This window comes from Perca fluviatilis, chromosome 22, assembly GCF_010015445.1.
Source record: "Perca fluviatilis chromosome 22, GENO_Pfluv_1.0, whole genome shotgun sequence".
In the NCBI taxonomy this organism is placed as follows: domain Eukaryota; kingdom Metazoa; phylum Chordata; class Actinopteri; order Perciformes; family Percidae; genus Perca; species Perca fluviatilis.
Genome location: NC_053133.1, coordinates 14,729,476 through 14,753,878, shown reverse-complemented (window position 1 = coordinate 14,753,878; position 24,403 = coordinate 14,729,476). Strand labels below are relative to the sequence as shown.

At 40.8% G+C, this 24,403-nt stretch overlaps 1 protein-coding gene across 1 annotated transcript in view; it reads left to right on the top strand.

The window, feature by feature from the left end:
- The window catches only part of kcnb2b (potassium voltage-gated channel subfamily B member 2b), a 96,705-nt gene extending 73,946 nt beyond the window's left edge, over positions 1-22,759 (top strand). Inside the window, exon 3 of the mRNA XM_039790412.1 lies at positions 17,856-22,759. Coding sequence (XP_039646346.1) covers positions 17,856-19,841 — 1,986 coding nt within the window. The 3' untranslated portion in view covers positions 19,842-22,759. The remainder of the gene's footprint in view (positions 1-17,855) is intronic.
- The last annotated feature ends 1,644 nt before the right edge of the window (positions 22,760-24,403 follow it).

The window sequence follows — 24,403 nt, the reverse complement described above, 5'->3', positions numbered from 1 at the left end:
AACCAGTAATACAGATGTGAAAGAACTGCTGAATCACATAATTTAGAGAGGATTTCAAGAGTTTCTATAGCAATAAAGAGGATGTCTTCTGTAACCCTGATGATCTGGAAGTAGCAGACACTATGGCCATCTTTACCAGTGTCATTATGATTCCTGGTTGCATGAGGTTCTGAGGAGATGGCTGGCAGCATTAGAAGTAGCTTGTGTAGAGCTCATGTTCAACTCATTTTTGCACTGTCAGCCACCAGCAGTATTGTCTCTTCTCTGCCTATCTTTATCCTTTCTATTAAGTGTAACCCTAATCTACTGTACTGAACTGTACAAATGGGATGTCCTGAGTTAATATCATCTTTGTCAACACTGCTGATCCACTTCACAGTCCATTAATGTAGCACAGGAGTTCCTTCAGTAATAGGATTACACATCCAAGAATGTCACTGTGTAAAGGTTTAATTGTTTGTTCACTCTTCATTGGATTTCGGTATGAGCACAATATGCCACCCACCCTCCTACTGAGTCTTCCCAGCAGCATGAGCACTGATTATTTGTTGCCCTCTCTATTATTTTGTGCATTCTGCTCTGCAGCGCCTTGTAACTTTTATCACATGTGGTGTTGCAGTGACAAAGAAATGCATTCCTGTAGAAACTAACAATTGTTTTTAATATTTATTTTACTTACTTTTGATTAATTGATTCATTGTTTAGTCTACAAAATGTCAAAAAATAGTGAAAGAGTTCTGGTTTAGTCCAACCAACGGTCCAGCATTGAAAGATATTCAATTTACAATGATATAAAAGCAGCAAATCCTCACATTTGAGAAGCTAAATCTATAGGGTTTTCTCATTTTGACTGAAAAATTATAATTAATCAATTATCTTCATTGCTGTTGATTTTCTGTCAATCAACCAATTGATGAATTGGCTTTTTGTTTGTTAGACTGTTATGGGATTTCATTTTGATTCATAATTGTACTACACAGCCTATGAGAGATGCTATTAGCAATATTGCAGCCTGTACTTTCCTCCGGTGGGAGTTCAAGGGTCACGGTCAGCCACAGAGCTGGTTGGGATTTGGTGTTTTGCACATTCAGCAGTGCAGATGCTTGCCAACATGTGGGCTTAAATGGATCTTCTGCATGAAGGGCAGCATCTCTTCTAACTAACCACGTTTCAATTTTTCATGTGTTCTGATTCATCCAAGCGAATCAGCCCCAGAGCATCATAACTATATTATTATCAGCTTTAGTTTAGTTTAGTTTGTTTGAGAAAGAACTGTGCATATTAACAAATACACATTATAGAAAATGCCAGATTTAGCCAAGAGGCTATTTTTAATCTGCTGCCCCTTGCCAAGGTGTTACAAAAGGCTTCCTAAAATGCATCAAATCAAAAAACAAAAACAGATCATGCAGTTTGTAGGTTGGAAAAGGACTCACAGTTGTTATAAGCGGTAGAAGTAGTGACATACAGTATACATACAGTATATACATGTAAAATGACATTGAAAACAAGCAGTTCAGTGCTGACATGTATTAATCATGCATTGTTTTAATTGGTTACTAAAAGATCTACAAGTGTTTAGTTGTCCAATGTTAATTCCATTCTCTTGAACCTCTGACCAGCTTGACTGGCTAAAAGCACCTCTCCGCAACAGAATAGTGGGATCTGCTCTTATAGACCCCTGGTGACACAATTAGCATTGGTTCTTCTGTTGATATAGGCTACAAGTGGCTGTGGAGCTAAGTCATTGATGACTTTGTATACCAAGCACAACTTCTCTCATCTCCCACCATGAACCCACACACTGGGCTGTAATAACTGTGTATCAGTGTGCTTAACCCATGTTGCACAAAGAAAACATCTCAAGTGTAGGGCTGTGACGATAACCGCATCACCGCAATACCAGCGGTGACACCGCGATGAAATATATCATCACCGTCAGCAGCGCCGTTTTGGCAAGATATGAACCACTGTGTCTTGAGAAGCTCAAGCTTGTTGTTTTATTGTTCACTTTTGACTCACTTTACATCATCTTTGCTATCTCTTTTTCCTCTCGCTTTTCATCACAGCCACACTCATACGCTGCTCTCACCACTCGCTCTCCTTGCACGACCACACAGACATTGACGTCACTCACTTAAGGCACCCTGCCATTCTCGCTCCAACTTACGCTACTCTCATACCAGGGGGTTGCAGTTAACCGCCATATCGCAGTAATACATTGCTTCTTCACCGTGGTAAGAAATAATCTTTACCGTCACAGCCCTACTCAAGTGTTGAGAATTCACTGTCTGTTGGTGCAACAGCACCTTTCACTTCTCCTCTGCCCCCTGCAGGGACCTGTGGTTTTGGGTGTGGAATCTTCAGGGGCATTCATACCATCCAATCTGAGGATGGTTCGGGATGATTGTAATAGGATTTGAAGTCTATCTTTAGTAAGGATATACAGAGGGTTGTAAGCAGTTACTAACTCTGTCCCTCACATGAGAGGTAATAGACTAATAATCTGATTGTACACCTATCTTTTCACTTTCAGCCGCTAGCCCCCACCTGCATGGAAACACTCTTGATGTTTGTGGAAATGTTGCGGTGGCTTATCATCTTATACACACAGATTTGTTAAGCCTATACCTGCTTCGACTCAGCTGTGCTGATTACCTGATTTGACTGGGCCATAAGCCGGATGGCCACGCTGACTCACATCACATTGAAATGTTTGCCAACGCAAGTGACAGACACAAACAACTTTTTTTTTTTTTTTTATTCTAATTGAATCAGACACAAATCACTAAGATCAAAGTCAAACGTGTTTTATGAAAAATACTATTCTGCTTTTTTGGCCATGCTAGCGGTATGGCTTTAGGGATGGCAGTGCTGGTTAACTTCAACTTAAAATTTTGAGGAGGATGATGCCCTGACTTTTCTAAGCGCTACCACAAGGTTGACATTTGTGGTTTTTTAGTGAAATATCTTGACGATTGGATGGATTGCCATGCAATTTAGTTCAGAAACTTATGTTCCCTTCAGGATGAATTGTCATAACTTTGGTAATCCCTTCCTTTCAATACTTCGGTTTATGACCAAAAACCTGCAAACGTAATGACATTCCCATCAGTAAAACATTGTAAACCACAATACTAAGATGGTAAACCTGGTAAATATTAGCTGTTAAACATCAACATGTTAGCATTGTCAATGTGAGCATGTTAGCATGCTGACATTAGCATTTCGCTCAAAGCACAGCTGTGCCTATACAGCCTCACATTGCACAGAGCTATAAAGTCTTAGTCTTGTTAAAACATATTCGCTAATTTCCTCATGTGACTTTTAGAATACTGTTAAATGTGTAAATACTAACTACACTTTCATCCTCTCCCTCACTTCTGTGGTGCTGATTGCATGCAGTGTGTGTGTGTGTGTGTGTGTGTGTGTGTGTGTGTGTGTGTGTGTGTGTGTGAGTGTGTGTGGTTGTGTGCCTGTGTGAATTGTAATTGTGTCCTCATTTAGCTAGATTAATTAAAGGAAATCTCCCGTGAAGAGTGGGGGCGTCCCAATCTGGCCTTCTCAAGGGCAGGCAGCCTATCAATAATACCCGAGCCTCCACCCCAACCTGCACACAATACTACCACACACACACACACACACACACACACACACACACACACACACACACACACACACACACAGGCATACCTCATTTTAACGCCATGGAAACAGTAACCCAGTGCCGCTCCCAAGCCTGGTGATCATCACTCTCATTTGCAGGGGAACAAAGGCTGTGAAATTTGGTCTGTTATTACAGCTCCCTTATCAGCGCTCCCTGCTTGCCTCCGCCATGAAGCAGCACTCAGCTCAATTGCTCATTCATGGAATTTTTTTTGCCAAAGTGACATTTCTATTGTGGTCTGTTGGCTGTTCTTTTGTAGGTGACGACCACTGACTATGATCCAGCATGAGTCATTACTAAAGTAAACATTATGGCACATTGCGAGGGAGAGAGCAGCATGTTTTCTTCTGTGTAAGGGGTTGCCCCAGCTAAGATTATCGCTGAAATCACTTAGCTGATCCATGCAAGTTTCAGTAGCAAAATAAAATATCCATAACCTTGATGGGCATAACATTTCTTCTAATGTTACAGTTTTTCCTGTGATGACGGCCGCCTTTCAGATATAAGAATAGGGGATTCCATTCACAAGTTTCTATGGTTACGGAGACAAGCGTCAACATGTTTACACCATGGTTGCTAAGCCTCTCTCTTTCAGACGCCAGTATCGAGGAGAAGAGGACCAAACTGAAATTGGTATAAAATTGGATTAAGAAATACCATGTTGGTGAAGGATTGGAAGCATCATTAGAGGTTCTTAAATATCATTTCACATGTAGCAGGATATCGGTTTCATCAAAAAAGAGGTTATGTCTATTTAATAAATTAGTAATTTAATTAAAAGTAATTTAACTAACTTAATTAGTTTTTGGCTTTGGTGTCATTTCACTCTTCATTTACTTATTCACTTACATAGTTGCTTTTGTGAATGTTTTGTTTCTCCTGTTGTGTCCATCTCACTCATGCATATATTCATGTGCACATCATCTGAGTGAATCTCATTAGAAAGGAAACATGTTGTCAGTTTGTTGTGTTTCTTGTAGTAAACATAGTTTGGGTTCATATTCACCCCAGTTCCCCATAGAGGAAAGACAGAAAAGATATTCAGAAACATCAGGGAATGCAAAAAGTGTGTGTGTGTGTGTGTGTGTGTGTGTGTGTGTGTGTGTGTGTGTGTGTGTGTGTGTGTGTGTGTGTGTGTGTGTGTGTGTGTGTGTGTGTGTGTGTGTGTGTGTGCATAGTTGTGTGTCTGTGATTTTGTGTTTGGATGGTGTTCATGTGAGTGAAGTATTAAAGACATGGTGATGGAGGCACAGGACTGTCCTTGGAAGTAAAGCTGAATAACAATAAGTCAGCATAGCCACATTGGAGAGTTTTGCACCGCAAGCACACAACTTGAAAGAGACTTTGTGAGATTGACACAATGTGCACATCTGAAGCCAGTAGTCGAACAGTCCACATTTTTTCGAGTGATGTTGTTGGGGTAGCTAGATGCTGGATTCTGATGTGGTGGGGAATATAAATGAAGGGCAGTGCCATTCAGGGCTCAGTGTTGTGCTTTATTCTTTATACTTGATTAGGATTAGCTGACTCCTCAGTGACCACTAGTCTTCCTGCAGACCCAAGTGAGACGGAGACAGAGAAGGAGACAAGGGATTCATTCAACTTCTCCTTTGCGCATCAAAACTCAGGAGCTTTAAACCGGAGTTTTCTCTCCACTTACAACTGACCTCCCTGCAAAAAAGGGAAAGAAAATCAACAAATCACAAAGTCACAAAAAGACATTTTCACTAGTTGATTTCAGTGCCACAGGGAGGAAGAGCTCCCTCTTGTGGGTGTACTCTTTGTCCAGCTTTTACTAAACTACAGCCCAACTGTAATGTATCTGAGGTCAGTTACAGCTCAGTGGGTGACCAGTGACCACTTGAATTTCCCCTTGGGGATCAATAAAGTATCTATCTATCTATCTATCTATCTATCTATCTATCTATCTATCTATCTATCTATCTATCTATCTATCTATCTATCTATCTATCAATCAGTGGAGTAATATTTCCATGTCTTGTGGTTCTCTTCACTCTGCAACAACCTTAATGTTCCTACTTGTAGCACTGTAAGCCTTTTTGAACAAAAGTTTCCCCTAAACTGCAATTGTTATCTCAAGTTGTTCGAATTCATGATGGCATTCATCGAGGCTGACAGTTTTTGCTTTGCATTCCAATGCCCCAGGTATCCTCTCTTTACCCTGAAATCTGTCAGTGTCATCCCGCTGCTCAAAGGGCTTCTGCCGATCGCTCAGCTGAATGGTAAAGGCTCTGCATCACAGAGAAAACAATGTTTAAGTCACAAAGCTGCTTTCTGCTCCACTTGCGTTAGTAATGCTGGGAGACATCCCCATGGTTACAGAGTTTGACTCAGACAGCAAGGTGACGCGTAGACGTAGTCATTGAGGATAACAGATAGAGGTACGAGAGGGTAGGAGGATAGAGAAAGGGAGGGGGGGGGTTCTCTTTTTCAGTGCGAGCATGCAAATGTGACAGTGTGTTTTGGAAAGATAGAAAGGATTGAGGATATTTTACAAACATTTGAGCTGTATGTTTTAGTGTGTGTGTGTGTGTGTGTGAGTGTGTGTATGTGTATGTGTGTTTATGTGTGTGTGCGTGTTCGTGGTAGAGAAGAGTGTTTCCTGTGAGGTTTTCCCCGTCTTATGTGTGATGGAAAAGCACCCCAGAGAGGTGACAGTAGAGTAATTCTTATTGTGAGTAAGCTACCTTTTTGGAAAGCACACACACACACACACACACCTCTAACCTCAGCCTCCAAGCTCAGATGGATGATGTTATCAGGAGACTCAGGGGTAGAGGAACTTGTAAGAGATCCTTCCCGTGTTGTTATCTGCATACATACAGGCGAAGCTCTGGAGCAGCCAAGCACCCAGCGAGATGCCGCACTCACAGCATCATAAATATTAACTGTTACAGGGTTTGGACTGTGTGTTTGTTTCTCCTTTCTTCCACTGGTCTGTTGCTCGAGGAAGTGTGGGGCATGGCCGGGTGATTAACACAGGGATCGCTACTCAGGCGCAGGGCCTATCACACTTAGAAGTAATTACACTTAGCGCTGTTGACTGCTCTCTCTGGTGCTCTCTCTCTGTCACACATAAAGGCATACGCCCCTGCGGGAACACAGAGCTGCACAGCTGAAAATTACTCAAAACATAAGAAAGTTATCTATTGTGATTATGTTGTTGTCCTTTGGTATTGTGGCTGTTTAAAAAAAATCATAATTTGCGCATGCAGACATAGTACAATGAGCATGTGTTTGGGTGTAAAATTGGCACATATATGCATACTGGAAGAGCCCTTGTGTGTGCGTGCATGCGTGCATGCGTGCGTGCGTGTGTGCGTGTGTGCGTGCCTGCGTGCATGTGTGGGTGCGCTGTGAAGGGTACTGGCTGTATTTGCCCTGCTGTTCTCTTCTCTCGCAGGGGGAAGTCAGAGGTATACAGGTTAATAATGTTGTCACGCCATGAGGGCCAGAGGCTTGTTCTCCCTAGAAATGCAGACACACATACAGAAACACATGTACACACACCATGCAGTGCACGCTCAGAAACATATGCACATGGCAGGGAAAGGACATGGGGGAAGTTTAAATTGATTTTTAATGTAAATATATATACCTAGATCCTCAGAAAGATTTATTGTAATGGTAAGACATCGCCAAAGCAATTACACAGCAACAAAGTAATGTTAACAGTAGACAAAGGCGTAGGAACAAGCTAACCTTCAGCTCTGGCTGTCTCATAGCTCATGGCAAGTTCTTGCATATTTTACCACAACAGGAATTACTTTTATTGGATTTTCTCCCACTAGGAGTAGTATCTTATTACTGCAGGTTTAAAACTTATTATACATTAATTTTGTTTCATGAATTAATTTTGCTGCCATATCTTTGTAATTTTGATTGAAATATAGCTTTGCGTCTGCCTCACAGTTAGTACAGCCTACTCTCCCCTGCGACACCAAGTCTGCCTGTGACTGCCTATTCTCCCTCTCTCTGTTTTTTTCCTGACATTTGTGTTGTGAAAGTCAAGGGCCGTGATTGGCTGCAAGGTGGCTTAGAGGGCAATAGTGATGGACAGATTACAGAGGAAGGACAGAGAGAGCCAGATAAAGAGAGCAACAAATATTGATTAGAATGTTTCCCGAAAGTGAAAAGCGCTAAAAGTGTTGATCTTACAAAGACAAATCAAGACATTGTCCTGAATCTCAGTTTGTTCTTTGCATTAAATGCTTTGTGTCGCAGTGTGCATGCCTTTCCTCCCTGCCCTTCCTGGGAGGCTTGGCCTCAGCTGGAACTTTTACATCCAACTCTTAATTCACAAAACTGCTGAGTTGTCCACAGCACACTGTGGGAAATGTTTTTTTATAATACCCTGATGAAGTATTGTTGAACTGCAAACATATCTGTGCCAAAGACTATACTGGGAGTAGAAATCAAAAAAAAAAACAGAGGAAGAGGGCTATATTACAGGATCTACAATATGATGGACCAAGCATTAGATATCTATTTTAGTCAGCAGATGGCTCAAGGATCCTATCAGAGCTTTAAATAAATTCATCAATACACATGATTGAGAAGGAGAGTGGCAGAATTTCTCCCAAGGTTGAGTCCAGAAATGGCCTTGCTAACTTGTGATGCAAAGTTTAGCATTTGAAGTGTAGCTGTTGGGAGTGTGACTGTGAACTCATTGTGTGGCAGCCAGCTCATAAATGTTTAAGCTTACCTGAGTGCTGCTGTTGTGCTGTGTTGTGGCCTAAAATGCTACGCTGGTCAGAAATGCTGGATGTCACTCACACGTTTTGGCCTTCTTGTTTACTCATTAATACACATGAATACAAAGTTGATCAACTTAATGAACTTAGATGAAAAAAATGATCAAAGTATTCGACTTGAGTTTTTCAGTATTTTTTTACATTCACATAGACCCATATATTTTGCATAAAACTAATAAATACGTAAGAGTTTGTAAGGTTGTGTCTTTTTATCCTTATTAAAACAAAAAATATATAAGAAAAACTGTGTGTGTGTTTATTTGCTTTAATGTTGTAGTTTATATGGTATCGATGGTGCGTTGCTGTAGAGAGGATTCTGCCGACACTGTTTCTTGATTATAAAGGTTTGTTTACATCAAAGGAATTCAGCATCAATTTACAAGCCCTGCAGAGCTCGGAGAGGACCGCTTCTCAGATTCTCAAAAGTCACTCTAAAGTTCTTTGTGTGTGTGCCACATGTGTATATTCCATGAATTGGGGTGGGATCGATAACTGACCAATGGCTTCATGCCAACTGGCTCTGTCCTGGAGGGCCCCATTGATAACACTTTTTCCAGATGTGTCTTCTGAAAGTAGGCTAAAGTTCATCTGGGTTTCTTTGTTACCCAAAGCTTAAATACAAATCATATAGAATATGCAGATACAATAAGATGGCCATATACCTCAATGTAAACTGCATATGTTAGCATTCCCAGCTAATTAGCCTATCACCTACAATAGTAATCTAGCAATACTTTCGAAGCCTAGTAACATATCATTGGTTTATAACTACATTATTTTTTGGGATTAGAGTACAATCCATTTTAGGACTTGGATATGTAGCTTTAATTCAATTCAATTCAATTCAATTTTATTTATAGTGTCAAATCATAACACGAGTTATCTCGAGACACTTTACAGATAGAGTAGGTCGAGACCACACTATAATTTACAAAGCCCCAACAATTGCAATAATTCCCTCAAGAGCAAGCAGTGCGACCAGTGCGACAGTGGCGAGGAAAAACTCCCTCTTGGGAAGAAACCTCGGACAGACCCAGGCTCTTGGTAGGCGGTGTCTGACGGTGCCGGTTGGGGATGCGATGAACAGTGGCGATAATAGTCACATTAATAATGGAACAGTGACTTCAAATGGTAGTCATAGTATTTCATGTCATAACCGGGCGCTGCAGGGCGTTACAGGATGTAGCGTGGCCCAGCAGAGCATGGATGGACGTAGCAGGAAGCAGCAGGGTTTAGCAGGACGCAGGATGACATTGCAGGGCAACGCTGAGCTCAGCAGGGAGTGCAGCAGGACCACGGCGACAGCTGCAACCAGGATCTTGGTGCAAACGTTCTCCAAGGAAATACGCTGGGGGAAAAAACATAAGGACTCCGGGGAGTAAACTCCCCAGAAGCTAGGATTAATAACAAGCATTTCTGGAATGGGATGCACACAAATGGTAATAGAAAGGAAGAGGAGAGAGCAGCTCAGTGTGTCAAAGGAAGGAAGTCCCCCAGCAGTCTAGAACTATAACAGCGTAACTAAGAGAGACAGGTCATAAGCCTCTTTTAGCAACATGTCATCATGTGCATATTTTTTTTTACAGTGCTCTCATTCTAAAGTGAACGAGCTGTAAACATTAAAAAAGTCTGCTGTTGACAAACTTTTCAGCCAACTCACGGAGCTAGCATCACCTTGCAAATGTTAGCTATTAAGAGCGAATAAAATCTGCTGGAAAATCATTTTAGCCAACATACCTTGCAATTAGAAGTCTTTTCTTTTTTTCTGTGTGAAATCAAGGACCCATTGTTTGGACAGAGGAGGTAGAAGACGGTTGCCAACCTTTTACTCTGCTGGACTTTTCAACTATGAGTTTGTTTGTATTTGACAGGAGAAAACAAATGTGAACTTTTCAACTTCCCATTCGTATTTATTTCAGTTTAATGTAACTGTAGAGCAGGCCTGCCGTCAGGAGTTATGGTCCCTTACCACACCCTCCAGCACCATAGACCTTTGCATGGGCCCCCGCTGGGCCTTGGGCAGGGGTCATCTGTACCCTTAACTCCCCCTGACGGTGGGTCTGCTGCAGAGCTTGGCAAAGTTTTGGAAAATATCTTTTATCTCAAAGTTGCAGGTAGTCTGCACTTTCTGCCAGTATCATTTTTCTCCTGAAAACAACAAATTAATGGTTTCTCCTCCATACCACCGCAATGTGACTGCAACATCCCAAACAAAGTCAGATTCTTCTCTATGCTATTTGGCAACTCTCAGGACTCATAAGGGTTCATACGCTGGTATATTTCCCACCCAATGTTATTGTTTCAGTGAATTAGCAATACTTCTAATGGCATTCTGGTAATGTGTCACTTGAACGAACAGCGCCCTGGGAATTGTCAGTAAAATGTGTTAGCTAATACGTAATGTTATATGTATGATATTTCAATCTGCCAATCATGGTCGCGTCAATCAACCTAAACTCATCTGAGGCTGACACATACAGCTGCGGTGGCTGTTTTGTGCAGGTGCGTTTGTGCAACTACTGGCCAGGCAGTTGAACACACTCTATAAATATTTCATGCTAGACCACTTTCCTCCCTGTGGCTAGAAAAAAGAAATAAAGTAACACAAACAAATATCAGTATAAATAAAGCCTGGAAAGGGGGATAGCACACAAACAATGTTACAAGAATGGGAAGAAAGGGGACACAATGATGTTTGGTAAAGAGCTCAAACGAAACATACTGTAGTACAGTAAACGCAAAGAAAATACACTCCACCAGAAGGAACAGTGGAAGATCGTGTGCATGGTGAAGGGACATTCCTCAATAATGTAGAAGGCCATAAGGTTCCTCTGAAAGGCTGTCAGCCCACTCAACCAATTTTTGTGCTGCTGAGTGAACCTCACACCCTCAGCATATGTAACATTGGCTGAAACCCACAGGACCCCTGTTGTTGCTAGCCTCCAGCAAGGATAATATGAAAGTGAGAGAGAGTTCTGTGTGTAAAGCTTTGTGCTTTACAAAGAAATCAACAAGAAAAATAATTGACTTGGAAAGTTTGTCTCTAATGCTGATTGTAAGGCACCTCACTGAGATCAACCCTGAAATTGTGACTTTAATCACATCATGCCAATACTCCTGATTAAGGTTGCCAAGCACAGAGGGAATCATAATATAGTCTAGCTGACTGATGACAAATTAAATTGTAAGTGACACAGTATGGTGATGCTGCGTTATGCAAGACAAATGGGTTATATCCACTGCAATTATTGACTGCACTGAGAACTGTCAGAGATATATTTTGAAATAATAAGCCTTTATTATTATGCACTAAACTCCCACTGCAGTTGCCAAAAATATTTTGCCAAATGGACACTGGAGTGGTTTCTTTTATCAGACTTTGTTGCAAAGTTGTAAGAAAAGAAGAGGCTTTGGACATATTTAAATTGCACACATATTTTGCCAATATCAAGGGATTCAGTCTAATCAGTTTTGCAATTTTTTTTCTCCAGCGCTTAATGGGCTCAGTTATCTTATTCATAGACGAATGGCTTTAAAATTGAGGTCCAAATGGTAATAGCTGGCATTCCTCCAAACCTTTCTGAACCTTTGGGGGAGCTGTGGGACAAAACAGTGGATGACCACCAAATATCACATTCCCCCTCTGCTTTTCTCTCTCTGTGAAGTCTTTGGAAACTAGCCATAGAAAAGGCACTCAACTCACTATCCATGTCTTTTAAATCTCTCTTAGTATGTGTGCAAGTTACCTTAAAATGCCATATTCGCTCAGTGCCATTATTAAAGGGTAACTACCATTTTTTTTCAACCTTTCAACCATTTTTTTATTTTCCTGTTTTTGTGTCTAAGTGACTGATGGGAACCACAATCTTTGACATTGGTCCAGTATTAAACAAGATCGCTGCAGTTGGCAGCGGCGAAACAAGCTACAATGTAAGTTAATTTGGTAATTATCCAGCTTGTATTTACCTTCACAAAAGTGCTTGAAACAGAAAGATACCTCCTTTGAAATCCTTTCCATAATGTTGTCAGACACTTGGAATATTAATCTGAGCCTGTCAGTGGCAAAACAATCACTGAAATACAAGCTGGACAATTGCCCTATTAACTTACATTGTAGCTTGTTTCACCGCTGCCGACTGCAGCGATCTTGCTTAATACTGGACCAATTTCAAAGATTGTTGTTCCCATCAGTCACTTAGACACAAAAAACATAGGAAAATAGGGTCCAGGTGGGAAAGAAAAATAGGTAGTTAGCCTTTAATTGTTGGTAATGGCTCGCTAACAGAATTTGTTCACATTTAGGAGTCAGACTTTGTCATTTGGATCCTCCTTAACCTATTTCCACCATATGTAGCTATTGGTCTGAATAATGAAATGAAATTTCCCACTGGTTCATGTAAACTTAGTATGATAATTCATTAAATTAATGTTTTTGTTATTGTTTGTTTTAATGCATGCACAAAGCTGTGTAGCCATGTGACACCAACACCCTCATGCATCATCACACTGGAAAAGAAGATGAAATAACACACAACACAAGTCCTAGGATCAATCGAAATTACCATAGCAATAATCGCCTGGATTGATTCCGCTGCAAAAAATTATCATACCTGAGGAGTGGCTCAATTTGTCCAGCACAAATTGATGACACAAGGGGAAGGAGGGAGAGTCAGTGGGGACCTCAGAGGTGGATCATGGTCTGTAAGACCTCTGAGCGAGAAGATCAATAGGGGCTCGCTGGGCCTGGCTCAGTGTCCATAATGTGATGTGTACGCAATCGATAGCCTCCCCTAAGCTCCCCTAAGGGCCACTGGTGTGGTGCGGGTTATTTTCTTCCCCACAGCATCTTTTCTTCCTCAAACTAAGGAATGATGGCGATGCAGAAGTGGGTGTGTAACCGTGCAACCACAGTGCTGTCACTGATGACAGGACATTTAGAGAGGATTTAGTGGACCAATTGACTGCCTCCTGCAGGAACTAAAAGATGATCAGGAAAGGTTATTCTCACAATTTCAAGAGTAGTGGTTAAGCTAACAGGTGGCTGAAGATGGAAATCAAGAAAGGCTCAGAGAAGAGGCTCAAAGGTGCGCTTAACTCTGTTTTCAACTCTGTTTTCTCCTCTGGATGATCTTCATTCTCCTTGCTCGGGTCTCCCAGGGGATCAAATCCTACCTTAAAGGAGCTGTGGAATTGAAATTGTGAGAGTGGGTGTTGGTGGCTGAAGCGCATTCACTCCCTTGATGCACAAAAGATATTCTACAGAACTGCTGCCAGCACTGTCACAGGCACTATATTTTAAGCTGTCCCTTGAGGGATTGAGCCAGACGGTTTTTGTTTTTGAGGACATTCGTCAAGTGATTTGTTTTTTCATGATGTGTTTTATAATGTGCTCAGGAGTACAGGGCAAAGTATCCAAGGAAATCCTTAGAGTATTGCATTAAAAATAAAAGTCATGTGACATTGAATAATTCTGTCTTTTTCTCCATCTGTCTTTCATCTCATTGTATGTCTTAAAGTGAAACAGTTTTCAACACAGTTGTGCTAAGCAGTCTTTGCAGTAGAATGGTGGAGGGATAGTAAAAGAGCCTGAATAGCCATGGACAAGAAAAGCATGTCACACATCACCTAATCATCGGAAGACATTACCCTCCCATTAGCCTCTAAGCCAATCAGGTCTCATGACTGGCCTGACCATGACCTGACTGCACCCTGAGGTCAAAACCTCCGCAGAAACAAGGAAGCTAGACAGAGACATACAGAAAGTCTTCAACTTTATTTAAGGCCATGTTTTAATATAAATCATCTCTGAATTATGACAGCTTCCATTTGGTCGATAATTTTGCATTTTAATTTGCTGTTAATCTTCAAATTGAGCAATTTCTACTCACAGAATTGCTCTCTATTTTAGCTACTAGTAAAGACCGTTTTTATACATTTCAGTAAAAGCACAGTGCAATGTTGATCTTTATCAGACAAAAGTATAGGTATGTATGCAGGTAGCTTGGCCAGCAGGTAACATTGATTAGTTTAGTAAAATTATCAGGGTGCTAGTGATGTTTTAATCCCAGTTATCTTACTCTTTGAACTCCTCTTCAAAAAAGTGCTCCAGAGATTTGAAAGTGTCCAGTTTGCTCAAATATATCTTGTTTTATTTCCAGTCTCTATTAACTTTTCTCCGCTGGGTCACTTCCAGGTCAACTGGTATGGCTGCACTAGTTTCCGTCTATTAATCCAGCACTCATGCCATTTGAAGCTATACTTAATGCAACCACACATGCAAATCAGGGGCAATGAAGACTGAGTCCAAGTAATTGATCTTTTTAACTACTCCCACTCAATTACAGTAGGTTAATGCAAGCCACCTTAGAATTGCTCATCCTCAAGCTCAAATGCCATTTGCTGGTGTCTATGAGCAAGGGGTGCATGGCTGTGTGGGAAGGTGAGATTGCATGGGTGTGGGTCAGTGAAAACATGAATCACTTTCTCTCTTTGTCTTTGAGTGTGTTTGTGTCCATCCATTCAGCTGCTCTTAGTGCAGTTCAAAAGGGCTCACTTGCTCCAAAGTGGAACAGTAGAAGATGAACTGCCTCCTCTGAGGCAGTTAATGAGAATTGAAATAAGGAATAGTTGACAACTAAAGAATGAGTGAACTTTAGCGTGTATTTTCATAAATTGATAGATTTAGATTCTTCATGTACCTGTATTTGAAAGATTACACTGATCAAAATAATTATCTCTATGCTCTAATCTACTCCTTTACCTTTGGAGATGACTTGGTGCCAAGGTTTTCAGCAACAGGAACACAAGCAAAAGTCCTCTGGCCAAGTGGCTTGGCACAAGGGGGTGAGCCTCAAATGTGCTTGCCAAAACGTTCAGTGGTATGGAAGCAATGTACGTCCTTACTGTGACTCTACAGTCTTTCCGCTCCCTGCTAGGCCAGGCCCAGGTTGCTTCACTTAGCTCCTAATAGGTTTAACCTAATCAGCAGCAGCATTCAATTAGTGATAACACTTCCTGTGCTGAGCAGTGACACCTCCTTGTCTCTATTTTGCCATCTGCCTCGACCCTTTTTTTCTCAATCTTTCTCGCCTAATAGAAGAACTTTCTTAGTTCTATTTCAGGCAGTGTCACTAGCCTATGGCCAATTTTTTCCAGACTGTCAGTGCCATATGGTCAGTGCTAACTAGGGGCTAATGTATAGACTATAGAAATGGCTGACAAACTCAGCAAAATCCTTGAGCTCCATCCCTGCATGATATTCACTAATACGTGATATTTGCTGAATTTGGGAAGTCTCAAAGGAGACACGGTGACTGTCTCCAGACGGCACTGTGTAAATTTATGTAAGATAATCAGTGTGTTCTGCAACTTGATGCGATTTGTGATTAGTATTCAGGGTGCCTTGTTTTTCCTGTCTTGACTAAGGCTCTTCAATCTTTGTTCATTAGATTTTAATAGGTTTTATAGTGCTCAGGTCATAGAGGACTTCACATAAAAGAATGCAGATTTTTTTTTCCATGCACTGGATTTCAGTTGACTGTTGAGGTTATGCTGCAGTAATATATAGTGAGTGTGTAGGACCGAGACTCTTCACCTGTGTGGGTTGAGATTCTGTGCTGAGCAGAGTTGAGCTTTGTAAAAAGAACATCAGGTAATCCCTGCAGCATTGTAAGGAGGTGCCGAGGCAGAGGCACAGATAAAACATGGAGAGGTACTATTGAAGTATATTACGAGAGAACCGATACTTCTCACTAGGGCTGGGACAGTACAGTATGCTTTTGTCCCGATTCGATTCTTTCACAATACAATTCGATTTGTATTGCGATTGTCATTTATTGCGATTGTAGAAGTATTGTGATTCGATAGTATTGAGTATTTCAATTTTTTGTTTTCCTTCTATAATGCATATCACATGTCAGTCAGTCTGAAAAAAATTTCAATTGTAAAGAAGTACATTATACCTATATATGTATTTTCGGCATTTTCTGCTTTCGGTCAGAAAACGGATATGATGTATAAACCGTATAAACAGAAAATATTTAGGTGAATAGTAAAATATATATATAAATTCCAGTGAAAAGAAACAATTTTAAAAATCGTCGCCAAAAACATTCACAATACATACAATTTTTTATTTTTTTCCTCCCCCACCCCTACTTCTCACTCTGTACAAACAAGGCACACATACTCATCACATAACATGGTGTCACTGTCAAACACTCACCATATATTTTACACTCATTTTATAAATACCAAACCTCAGTCTGAACATCTAAGGTCAGATTTGATCTATTAAGGTCGAGGTAAAGAGCTGCAGTTGAAATGCATGTAAACACAGAGGAAAAAGTGGAGAAGATGAGTTTAACCTAGCAAGACCATCTCTGTAGCCATCTCATGACTACTAGTCACTTATCAGGATAGGGAACCCTACTCTCCTGCTGACTGCTGAGGAAATGGTGTAGATGGCTATCAGCTACAACCTATGGCTACGATCCCGATTACGTGGTCAAGCAAGACCATCTCTACATCAGACGGATAACATGTCACTGGAATTGTACCTTGCACAATTTAATGTGACAAATAAAATGGATTGATTGATTGAAATGCAGCCTCATGCTGCACTGACTTCATTGGGATTATGCAGGATGTTCTTACCCATCCGTTTACAAAGCAGAAGCACAGGAAACTAAATCAAAGCATTGTAAATTTCACGAGAACAAAGAGAAGTTTTCAAAAAGTTGTTTGCTGTTACTTTTCTTTTATTACTGAAAGCAATACATTTTATTTTGAGACAAATAGAGGGATTTTTGGCAATTCTTTGCAAACAGGTGGAGCCAAAATCCTTCATCCTTTTATCTGTAGATGGGTTCACACACACACGCACACACAAACAAACACACACACACACAAACAAACACAGTCCTCTACTTCCAAAATAGATTTGTGGCCTAGTTATTTCCCCTTATGTAAATGTTCTCCTCATTTAATAATCTATCCCACAATGCTGTATTCATTCAAAGATTTAGTTACTCATTTGATACCTTCTTTTTTCATTTGACATTTCCATGCTGTCTTCCTTTGTCCATACAAACAACATTGTGACATGCATTCATATAATTTATAATCCACACCTTTCAGCCTTTAAATGCATCTTTTTCTGTCCTTAATTCAAATCAGACACCTATAATTATTCATTGTATCCCATATCTGCCACAAACTACTGAGCCATAACATGCTGATCGAGAGAAACAACACAAGATCTATATCTTTATATGGCAATGTGTTTTTATATCAATTTTGAACATTTAACCTATTTTTCAGTGTATTATAAATGATAATGAAAGTCACATGAACATGGATAAATTTCTTGGGATCCGGCTAATATTTTATTCCTTTCTGTGCTCTCTTTTCAGATTCTAGCCATCATCTCGATCCTGTTCATTATCCTCTCCACCATCGCTCTGTCTCTCAACACCTTACCAGAGCTCCAGTTCATAGACGAGTTTGGCCAGGCCAATGACAACCCCCAGCTGGCCCACGTGGAGGCCGTGTGTATCGCCTGGTTCACCATGGAGTACCTCCTTCGCTTCCTCTCCTCTCCTAATAAGTGGAAGTTCTTCAAAGGCCCACTGAATGTCATTGACTTGTTGGCCATCCTGCCCTACTATGTCACCATCTTCTTAACTGAGTCCAACAAGAGCGTGCTGCAGTTCCAAAACGTGCGCCGTGTGGTGCAGATATTCAGGATCATGAGAATATTGAGGATCCTGAAGTTGGCCAGGCACTCCACAGGGCTCCAGTCTCTAGGCTTTACTTTGAGAAGGAGCTACAATGAACTGGGGCTGCTTATTTTATTTCTTGCCATGGGCATCATGATATTTTCCAGCTTGGTCTTCTTTGCTGAGAAAGATGAAGATGCCACCAAATTCACCAGTATCCCTGCCTCATTCTGGTGGGCAACCATTACTATGACTACAGTGGGCTATGGTGACATTTACCCACAGACTTTACTTGGAAAAATTGTGGGTGGGCTCTGCTGCATTGCAGGAGTGCTGGTAATTGCCCTACCCATCCCCATTATTGTAAACAACTTCTCTGAGTTCTACAAGGAGCAGAAAAGGCAGGAGAAGGCCATCAAGAGGAGGGAGGCACTGGAGAGAGCCAAAAGGAATGGCAGCATTGTGTCAATGAACCTAAAAGATGCCTTTGCCCGCAGTATGGAACTGATGGATGTGGTGGTGGAGAAAGATGAGGACAAAACCTCCCTGGACAATCATTTGTCGCCAAGCCGCTGGGGCAGTTTGACCAGGCACGCATCCTCCGAGAATGATCTGAAATCTCTAAATGAAAGAAACCCTGAGCCACAAAGCTCCCCTAATCGTATAACCATAAACACCACAGGAAGTCCCCAGCAGACAAACAAGACCCCACAGCACCTTAATGTGCAGAAACTGGAGGAGATGTACAACCAGATGACTAAATCACAGTCCTTCACTAACCTCAACACTACAAGCTCCATGAGCACTCTGAGCACAACCATGACCGCCCCCATCTCACCGAGGAAATCTCATAGCCCTGAATTTACATTAAAAGAGGAAGTAGAGCTGGAGATGAAGGAGGTCCAACCCTCCTCACCAGATATCTTTGCGGGCTGCTCAGCAGAATTTCGAGAACAAGACTCCTACTCAGATGAGGAAGATGCTGGGCCCTGTCAAATCAGACACCCCAGGGCACCACCCTCTTTGGATCTCAGCCAAGTGAGGGCCATTGATGACCACAGCTCTCCTGGTGTCGTACTCAAAGATGGCCTCTATGAATGCATTAACCCAGGTGACGGATCAGAGCTCCACATAGAGGAAGGGGAGAGCTTTAACAGTGCTGTGGAGAATATCCAGAGCTCTCCAACAGGGAATAACCCTCTTAAATTAAAGGAATTAAAGGTCAACTTCCCTAAGACCTCTGCTGAAGGCCCGCTTACACCACCCAGCACTACCTCTCCTGGAGACATCAGCTCCAGCATCCTGGAAGACGATTCCCCAGAGGGAGAGATGTCACCGCTCATCCCCAGTACAGAGGATCTGGTCCCAGTCACAGAGGAGGAGACCTGCCCGTTGTCCCCTAAAAGGCTGGTGGTAGACACCCCACCCGGCGATGAAGATCAATCCACAGAGAGCCATGAGGAGAAACATCTGATGGAAGTGGCGGGCGCTGCAGTTGCACCCTTGTCACCTAAGACAGCAGCACAAAATTGCACCCAAGGTGTGGTTGGGGCAGGCGAGGAAGTCAAAGCTGACAGCAACCAAAGTGGACACAAAGTAGAGAACCACATGTTTACATCCGACATCCACCTGATACCCGGGGACGGCAGCCTCTCTCCGACCTGTGAAACCAGCATGTGACTGTAAGAGAAGCTCCAACGACCCACTGCAACCTCAGCCTGGTGTGTGTGAGAGCAGGAAAGAAAAGACAAGGGTGCAGTTGTAGTGAAAGATTTTTTTGCATGGCATGACAAGTCCCCTTTACTTGTGTCGTTGTGTATTGCTGAAAAGAAACTGCAGTGCTCCGTGCAGATTTGAGAATGACTTTGGGGAAAACAGTGGACTCAGAGAGGAGGCTCTTGAAGAAAGAGGGATTTCATCAACTTATGTAGACATTTTGGTCCACCCAATGTACATAATGACAGTCTCCTTTTTCTAGCAAAAAGAAGGAAATGCACAGAGGGACTTATCTGTAAAAAGCATGCATTTAAAAAAGACAGGTATTTTACGGTGCTTAGTTTGCTGAAAGCGCTCCACTGTAAATACTAGGACATCTAAGGCAATGACAATGCACAGGATGGCAACGGAAAACTGTCACTGAAGGTACAAATGTTTGTAATGTGAAAAGGGAGGGGTGGGGTGGGGGGTTGAATGAGAGCCCTCAGACTGGGTGTTGCATCGTAGCGATCTATAAAAAAAAAAAACAACATATCATTACCTTTTGTGGAAATGCAAAGTGTTCCCTGTTATGTTTTTTCATGTGAATAATGGTGTATGAAACTGTAACGTTGACATTGTTGCTTTTGGTTTTCATAACCACAGTTGAACTTTCAGTTGAACATCCGATACTCAGTCTTTGAATTAAAGGGCCGTGGGCAAGAAGGACAAAAAAAACCTTGATTCCCCTGCCACGCATACACCTGTAGTTGCCAAATAAATGTAACCAGTAACAACAGAATATTAGATACTACCGCTACTGAAAATATTTATTATGTGGTTTCAGAAGTTAAAAACAAGGTTTAAGATCTTTTATTCCTTGTTCATGCCTTTTGATTCCATCCAAATCACAAAAATAAATCTTATTTACTCTCCGACATCAGATATATACATCTAAAAGTAGTTTTAAGAATAAAATATGAAATATGTAGGTCTAGATTGGTTGTAGAATAATCTACAGTAGGTAAGTGAGATTCCATTAAACAGAGTTAAGACTATTTATTTATTCAGCACAGTAGATCTGGTCATTAACACACATGTATGCTTTACACTATAATTATCTATTTTGGAAATTCATAAGGGATAAACTACCAAAAAAATGACAATATTCCTTCTAATATCAATGGACCAAATCAAGCACACTGACAAGCTTTCATCTATCTCAGCTGCATAGTAACATATACAGTAATAACATGTATTATGACAGTAGTTATGTTTTTTTAGTTGTTTTTTGTCCTTTGTTTGTTTACCTGCATTGTGTTCATTCTCCTATCCTCAGCGCCCTGATGTCGTTATTGACATTTGTTCCATACTACTGCAAGTTTATCCCATCCTGCTGATAAGTTTAAGGCATCTTTTTTTGTATATACGTAGTGTTTTGAAATGTAATTTATTGTGTTTCACATGAACAAAACTATTTTCAGTCAAACTTAAACCCAAAGGAGTTTTTTTTTTCTTTTTCGTCTTCTTTCTCGCTTTTGTTTTACACTGACTGAAAATATCTGTTGTATGTTGCCTTTGATTCCAATTTAATTGCTGGAATATTTGTTCATTGTTTCAGCATGACACTTGGCTGAGTGTACTAGTAGTGTGTTTGTGAAAGCCACACAAACCAGAATGGTACTAACAGGAAGTACGTGGGTGAATTTTTTGTTGTTTATTTTATTGTTGTTTTTTTTTCTTGTTATTAATATTATCATGTTTTTTTGTTCTCACAGAGAGGTGTGGAATGTGCAATACCGCATACTGCAATCTATGCAGGCCAAGAATTGTGGCACTTTATTTTCTGTCTATGGGATTTGTACAGTAAGTGTACAGGCAGAAATTACTTGTATTTTTCAAATGTTATATCTTTAATATGAGGCAAACAGTATTACAACTACCACAATCTCACAAACAATGCAAATGAGAATTTGACTTTTACTTTTTCGTATTATATGGCTGGCATATGCTGTCTGGCACCTTAATGCCAGATATTAATGGACCTCAAATTTGATTATCTGTGGAAATAGGGATCCAAATTGACCGCTTTCGGCCTTTTATATTCTGTTAGATTTACATAAAAATCTAACAAATGTCTTTAGAAAGTAATAAGGATAATCTAATTTCAATGGCCACACACAAAGGATTTTATGTTTTTTGTGAATTAACGTTGAGAATGATTCTATTTTTTCTAAACCAAAATGGAGCACGACCACAATTTCCTGCCATATGGTGGTTGAAATGATGCGTGCCTTTTCATAACACTTCTGTTTATGAGAAGGTAGCAAGTCATTTTGCTTTGTTCATATAGCACTGTACAGAAAATTCTAATTTTATAGGAGAAATCAGGTCTTTATGTAATAGATACAAGTAATGTTATTGAGTTCTCAGGTTTTCTATAACTCTCTGATGTTCCGATTGGATAGATTCTCTGTTTTTTTCCTTAACAGCTAATGTCAACTAGTTACTTCTGTACTTTTTCAAAGGTGATGTTGTCAAAATCCACATTGATGTCTTGGCTCCTGGCGTAAGGAGCGGCAATATTTCTCCCTCCTCTTGGGTAATCTGTGTACCACCATTCAGTATCCACCCCCATGAACAAAGGGAGAGAAGATTAAGTTAGAGTTTAAAGAGCCCCTGTTATACTCCTTTTCAGCATCATATTTGTATTCTTGGGGTCTACTAGAATAGGTTAACATGCCTTGATTTTCAAAAAACACATCATGTATCTCATACTGTCCATTGCTGCAGTGCCTCCACCTGAAAAGCTCTGTCTGAGCTCTTGGCACGCCTTCCCAAAAAGCCCAGTCTGCTCTGAATGGTCAGCTGGCCCACTCTGTTGTGATTGGTCAACCAAATTCAAAAAAGCCGCTGGGTGGGCTGTGCTTGCTCAGGCAGCACCCATGGGCAGCACATATGAAAAACTGGGCTGGCATTCTCAATCAGTGACATCACTAATTGAGGAATTTCAAACAATAATATGGGCGAGGTGTTTTCAGGCAGTTTAGAAAAAGTGCTGTCTGTGAGAGAGAAAGCTCCATTTGGAGTGAAATGTGTTTTTTGTACTTTTGTACATCTATTACATACACAAAAAACTATATAACACTGAAAGATGGGGGGGGGGGGAATAAAAGCATAATAGGGGCTCTTAAAGAGAAAAAGACTAAGACCACAGACAGGCAGGAGAGAGATCCCTACTGTCACTGAACTGCTACATCTGATTATTTCCCATGCTGACACCACTGAGTGCTCTAATCCCTACTGCTTCAGAGGCTATAACCCCATGTCATGCCTCAGGCCCAGTGACCAGTGGGTAAAATGAAGGCCAGGATATGGGAAGGCTATGAGAGCTAAGAGGAGAGATGAAATGGAGTCCTCCTAAATGGTTCCATTGCATCAGATGATCAGTTGTGGTCCATATTTCCTTTTGTTTGTGTACATATTGTATGCCCAGACCAACATAATTTAACTCCGTAATCAGATTTGCATGAGAGCTCATGGAAATAACGTTGAAAAGATTGATCACTCATCAGAAACACAGATTCTTTGGTATTATCCAAAGTAAAAATGCGGGGTCAGCGGTGGTTGTTTTTGTTGTTTGGGGTTTTCATATTTTCTTTATGAAGGAAGGTTCAATAATAACCTTCTCGTTAAAGCTATTTCTTTTCTCTGTACCTCTACATTCAATGTAACGTTTTTTTCTTTATCCCTTGCTTGTAGCATGCATGTCTCCGTGTTAGCCTTGAGTAATCCTTCATTTTGACAGGTAGGGTAGAGAAACAAGGGATTGATCAGCTATATTCCCTTGGGATGATGTTTGTGTGGATACTGAAATTAATTCTGTGAGCTGACAGTGAAAAGAACTGCGCTCTGTCTTACTGTCACATAGTGGCATTATCATCTGTGATACCATACCGAGTGGAAAGGTTGTGTCTTTATTTTCTCTGAGAGAATGGGTATTGTCCGTGTCACTCATGCGTGCTTACCGAACCTTGCTCCCTAAAATGCATAAAACTACATTGTTTCTTCTTGTGTCTCTACGTATTCTGCCTCTTACAGTTTTTGATTTTTTTTTTTTCTGTTCAGCTTTTGGAGAACATTATCATTATTATCTGAGCTACAGACTGTTTCTGTTCAAAGTAACATCTTTGTATGCATGTAATAGTCCGAACAATTATGTGACCACAGAACACTTTGTTATGGTACATGTATGTCAACATTTCTGTAGAGCATTGTTCCCCATTACGTCTATTAGCATATGCAGAATAACAAATAAATGTGTATATAACTCATGTGTTTGTGTGTCTGGTGTTCTCTACTCTATAAATGAGCTGTTGTTTATAGGCCACATCTGCATTTGAAGGATGCTTTTTTTTGCTTAATATGGATCATTGCATAATATGATACAAATATGAGTTTATAAATACATAGCATAGAATTCATTAATACTGATGTTGCATTTGCAGCAAGAAGGTTTGCATGTTTTTCATATCCAAAAGTGTAGA